Source organism: Trachurus japonicus, chromosome 7 (genome assembly GCF_045865225.1).
Source record: "Trachurus japonicus isolate A0001 chromosome 7, Traja_1.0".
Lineage (NCBI taxonomy): Eukaryota > Metazoa > Chordata > Actinopteri > Carangiformes > Carangidae > Trachurus > Trachurus japonicus.
Window position 1 is genome coordinate 12,411,864 of NC_140913.1, and position 6,000 is coordinate 12,417,863.

A 6,000-nucleotide genomic window follows, 5' to 3' on the forward strand; every position below is an offset into this window, starting at 1 on the left:
ATTGCACACTATTGTCTCTGTGCCACTTTGCACTTTTTCATCAGGCCGACTCTGCTGATTCAATCCAGCCGCATGATGTTTTAATCTTTTAATTCAGCTGCCAGCATTGAGTTTACCTGTGTCCATCAAAAGACCATCCACGCTTACTGATGGAGTCCTTACTAACCTTATGTTCACAAATCAGTGGTCATTTCCAGAACAGTGCAAGGACAATTATAAAAAAAGATGCATCATGTTCTATATTTTCTATATAAGTCTTAGTTACATTTAGTGAAAACTGCTGCAAATGAACTGTGTTGTTGGGTTGAAATAATTCGTAAATATAAAATTCTAAATCATTGCCTTTTTTGCCAGTGTTTTGTTTGACACTTAGAGCAGTGCAGAAGCTGAAGCAAACCCCTTTCCCCTCTTTCCTGCTCAGTAATCTGAATGAAATGAAAGCAACATATAGCCAAAGATGAGGTCTAATGATTGAATTCTCTCTTAGGTTCAACCCTAATCAAATTGTACAGAGATATGTGACTTTCAGGAATGGCTATTGTGAGATTTTAAAATTGGATCTAACTCCAAATCATTGGCCAACCCTCACCGACTTCTGCTTCCAAATGAGATGTAATGGAGGGACCATACTGAACTGAACACTTTCACGGGAGAGGTAGTGGATGAGAATTGCCCCTAGCATCTAGAACCAGATGTTACCTCATGAATTGTTGCCCAAGAATCTGTGACTCATACCAAATCCCTCCTTCTGCTCAACTAAACCCCCTGAGAACATGTGCAGGAATGAAATGGTGCAAGAGGAAAGAACACGGATGCCACAGGTAAAGTGCGTGACAGGGGGGAGGGAAGGATTAGCAGATGGATCGATGGCGGTGATGAATAAGATGGGTGTAGCAGTAAGTGCAGGAGTAAGTTCACCTTTCAAACCCCCACCCCACTCTCTCCTCCTTTAGTTCTAGATGGAATGACAGGCTCCATCATAAGTAGGATGTTTCAAAGGCACGGCTTAGTGAAGAGACAAAGAAGAAAACAAATAGCAGAGGCGAGAGAGAAATCAAAGCTGTGGACTGATGAAAGTGCACCCGACATCATGTCTGTCACTTAGCAGAGGAGGCTGGCTGGCTGCGTGTTAGGACAAGGGGTCCCAGTGGCAGTGAGTGTGCATATATTTGTGGTGCTCGAGTGGTTTTATGTGTGTGTAGAAGTCAAGTGACTGCAAGAGCATTTCATCTCCCCAGAGCACCCTCGCCCCTGTCTGTCTTTGTCTCTGTCACACACAAACTCTCCAGTGAGAGCGCACGTCTAGAAGAAAGTTAAGCGTTGCAGATCGAGTGAGTCACCGTCTCATCAGTGCAATATGTCTGGCTTGGCCATGCTTGAGACAGGGAGAGGGCCCTTGGGTGCAAAAGAAAGGATCACCTCCCCTAGAGCTCCCGAAAGGATGTCAGGCTCTTTTTGCTTCTCCTGTGTACACACACACACACACACACACACACACACACACACACACACACACACACACACACACACACACACTGTTACACCTATTTGTGAACATCAAACAGAGACACACTAATCTGATTAGAGTATCAACTTGTCTGGAGTTCATCATTAATTTTGCATATTAATGACCACACCTCATACATTTGCCATCATGTTCCTTATTTGTATATAAATAATCATAAAATCGTAAATAATCATAATGACCTTAAGTAAAGTAAAGTAAAGTAAAGTATGCCTTTATTCATCCCACGATTGGGAAATTCGCAGGGCTCGAACACATTCACACATGCCGTGCACGCTGTGGTAGTTTACTGTATTTATTGCTCGGTTCATGTTACTTTCAGTTTGTCTTTGTATGTATGAATGTGTTTGTATATGTTTTTATGACTATATAGAGAGATAAAGACTAGTAATCATATGTTAGAATAAATCTGTATATGTATATAAATATAAATATAAGAATATATTAGAATAAATCCAGTTACATAAATAACTCATAAATTAACTTACTGTATATATTATAATGACTAGATAACTTGATAGATAAATTCAAGTAATAATGACTAGATAACTTGATAGATAATTTATGAATAAGGGGTGGGAGTAAATAAGTTTTACTTCTTCCCACTCCTTTTCGGATATGAAACAAACAAACAAACAAACAAAAAAATCAAATTACTTTTATTTTCAATTATTTTATTAAATTTTTTTTATTATATATATTTTTTTGTTCATATGTTGTTTTTGCAAAGTTTTTATATGTTATGTCTGTCCATTTCTGTATTATGTTTTATTTCTTTTACATAACATGTTTGAAATAAACTTAAACTAAACAAAACTAAACTAAACTAAACTAAACTAAACTAAACTGTGGTGCATGGAAAAAAAATAAATAAATATAAATATAAATATTTATAAAAAGGGCAGCAAGGATATTTAAAAAAGATATACAATATATATAAGAATATAAAATAAGAATATAAAAAAATATATATAAGAATGATTTAAAAAAATCATACTGTAAGACAACACAAAATAAAAAAAACAAGAATTATCAGGTAAAAGACTTATTAGTCTTGTCAGATTGTTTCAGGTTGTGGAGAAGACTAGAAGTGCAGCAGGTGTTCATGAGTCTAGTGAAATACATATATCAGGATGAGCAGGAAGCTGAGAAACAGAGCCTATCCAAATGGATGAAATGACCAATGCAATTGAAAACCTTTTATCAAACCACTTCTCAGCATTGCCTCTTTCTCTCTTTTTCTTATCGTTAAGTTAAACTCCTCCCCCTGTTGTCTGGAGTCTCCTGGGACTTCCTGAAGGGGCTGCTCATGGTCTTCAGACCACAGGCGGGGGTCAGGCAGGTGTACATGGATTATCAAATGAATGACAGAAATATTTGTTTGGTGGGGGAAATGTCTACCTCATCATGACCTCAACTTAATGATGTCAAGAATGTAAAACAAGATGGTTATTATGGTTCATTTGGATGATGAAATGCATTTGACATTTAAAGTCCAATTTCTAACGAGTAAAAAATAAAAGGGTACATGTCTAATTGGTTTGTTGCTCTGTGTTAAATGTCACTGTTTAGATAATGTACCACTCAGTAAGGAAAGCTAATTATTTACCTGGACAATGTCTCCCCCCAGAGGCTGAATTCACACTGTTGAAATTCACAGCTGGTTTTGATTCTGTAAAACCTGTTGGATTTGTATTAACTGCATGTTTATCTATTTCTGTTGCACACTGACCAGCATTACATGAAATGTAATTCTTATCTATTTTTATATGTAAATATTTCAATGGATGAGAATCTAACAAATTTGTTGACTTTGACTGTTGACTGTACATTATTTTCATTGTGGCCCCTACAGTCTTATAATTACACTGAATGTGAACCTTGAACCTTTTTTGTGTTTTTTTGTTTTTGTTTTTTACAATAAAAAAGGTTTTGTGCATATTGATTCATTGCAAACAATGAAGGCGAATAAATTGTTCTTGAAAAGACATCACAAGATGTGGTGAAGAAGCAGCAGGGCCAAATCAACCTTTAAGTGGGCCATAGGGTAGTTAAGCTACTGTTGTACTGTACAGACTGTTATCTGTATACGTGTCTTGTGCAAAAATCATGAAAACGTCGTTTTTCGGATAGTAATTATTCACAATATCTACAATTTTTTCTCTTATGTTCTCGAGGACAGAAAGGTCGCGCTTCACACTTCACACCACGACCGTCACGGACCCCGAACCACACATCAATTTACCCAAACTTCCCTAACACCCAAATGTTTGTTTTTTCTCCAAGTATCACTAACTACTCTCTAGCCACAGCATCATTCACCCAGCCAGCTTCATGAGTTCATTGCACTTCCCCTGTCTCGTCAGATTTCAGATTTCTCCACCCACCCTCCTTTCTTCCCTTTATCAAGGACCTCCTAACCACATCCTTCTCTCAGATCATCCCCACTCCCATCCCTCCATCCTTCCCTTCCTTCCCATCCCTCTCTATTCAATCAGTGCATCCCCTTCCAGGTCTCCTTCAAGGTACCATCTGGGGGGCATGGAACCAGCTCAGATGGAACCAGGCCAAGACAGAACCCCCACTCTGAGTCTCCCTCTGCCGGTCTCCACTTCATCTTCCCAGACCAGCAGTGCAGACAACATCCTTCCTTCACCTTTACCACTATATCCATTCATCCATCCTCAACACATTCCATCCACTAAAACGTTTACGTAATGGCACCTTGCTAATGAATTACAAATTTTACAATAGAGGTAACCAGCCTCAACTTTAGCCAGGGTTTAGGTTAATCTTTCATAAAAGAAAAGGATGCCAGTTTCGTAGCTGTCAGATGGTCTGCCTACTTTGGCTGATATGTTCATATCATCAGCTCGGATTGTGACATTTTGATCTTTAAATAAGTATGACCATATGTGGCCATGTGTTGCATTGTCACCTCTGTGGCATATGGCAGAGGTCAGTTTATATTCAACTTCATGAATGTCACTCACTGGGATTTTGACTGTCTTTGATGGAGTCACGGGCTCCCTAATTACAGATGTATCATCAGCTATTCGGGACAAATACAAGGTTAAAACATCAGGGGCAGTCCAAGTTTGTTGTGGCTCTACCTCACTACCACATACTCTACATGGCACTGGAGCAGTGATACCACGGACTAAAAGTGATAAAATGGTGTCATACTCTTTGATTGGTGGTAGAATATAGATACTTTGTGTTGAGGTTGACGTGGCCTTATGCGTACATATCCTACAGTTGATTTTTTCATTTATCTCAAATATTGTTTGCACTCTACATTGATTGAACCAGACCAGGACATGTTCCAGTAAATCAAATACATCATTGCTCTTGCTCAGTTCCAGGCATGGCACTCTCTGGTTCAGGTCCAACAAAACTTTGTAGGTTTCATCTGGAGAGAAAGTCTTCCCTGGGTTTCCAAGAGCTGTTAAAAACATTCTGGAAAATTCTGGTATTGCTGACATTTCTGTCAACATCTTAGGGGGATATTGGGTTAATGTTGTCTGCACAATCCTCAGGTTTAGTGCTGCCTGTATTGTTGCATTCAGCCAGCAGTTATTATATAGATTTGAAAATCTACAGACTTCATCCCACTGACTCCCATAGGGCTTTACAGTGGCAGATGTGGTAGGGTAGTCATCTGGTACTTTGGTTAGTTTGTTGTCTGGTACTATGGTTGGACTGTCCTCTGGTACTACATTTGATTTGTCCTCTGGTTCTACAGTTGGACTGTCCTCTGGCACTACATTTGATTTGTCCCTTGGTTCTACAGTTGGACTGTCCTCTGGTACTACATTTGATTTGTCCTCTGGTTCTACAGTTGGACTGTCCTCTGGCACTACATTTGATTTGTCCCTTGGTTCTACAGTTGGACTGTCCTCTGGCACTACATTTGATTTGTCCCTTGGTTCTACAGTTGGACTGTCCTCTGGCACTACATTTGATTTGTCCCTTGGTTCTACAGTTGGACTGTCCTCTGGCACTACATTTGATTTGTCCCTTGGTTCTACAGTTGGACTGTCCTCTGGCACTACATTTGATTTGTCCCTTGGTTCTACAGTTGGACTGTCCTCAAGTACTTTGGTTGGTTTGTCCTCTGGTTCTACAGTTGGACTGTCCTCAAGTACTTTGGTTGGTTTGTCCTCTGGTTCTACAGTTGGACTGTCCTCAAGTACTTTGGTTGGTTTGTCCTCTGGTTCTACAGTTGGATTGTCCTCAGGTACTACTTTAGTTGGGCTTATCTCTGCAGGTGGTATGTAATATTCAACAAGTTTTTGAACACCTTTGGTAACTAAAAAACCCACAGCCCAACCCAGTGCAAGCATGTTCACTATTTTTTTTTGTTTTGGTTTGTCTTTTTTTAGGCTAGCTACTTTGTCGAAATTGCAAATAAATTGCTTAATTGTGAACATTCACTGTTCAAGTACTTAAATCTTTTCTCTGTTTTACAGTTC

The 6,000-nt window shown here is 39.1% G+C and overlaps 1 protein-coding gene across 1 annotated transcript; it reads right to left on the bottom strand.

Moving 5' to 3' along the window:
* Nucleotides 1-4,294: 4,294 nt before the first annotated feature.
* Nucleotides 4,295-5,871, bottom strand: LOC146984248 (uncharacterized). The gene has a single exon (XM_085783198.1). The coding sequence runs from the start codon at nt 5,869-5,871 to the stop codon at nt 4,309-4,311; it is 1,563 nt and encodes a 520-aa protein (XP_085639324.1). The 3' UTR covers nt 4,295-4,308.
* Between the last annotated feature and the right edge of the window lie 129 nt (nt 5,872-6,000).

Bases quoted from the DNA above. Each gene is read 5' to 3' on its own strand.
- LOC146984248 (XM_085783198.1), bottom strand. From the start codon at position 5,871: ATGCTTGCACTGGGTTGGGCTGTGGGTTTTTTAGTTACCAAAGGTGTT.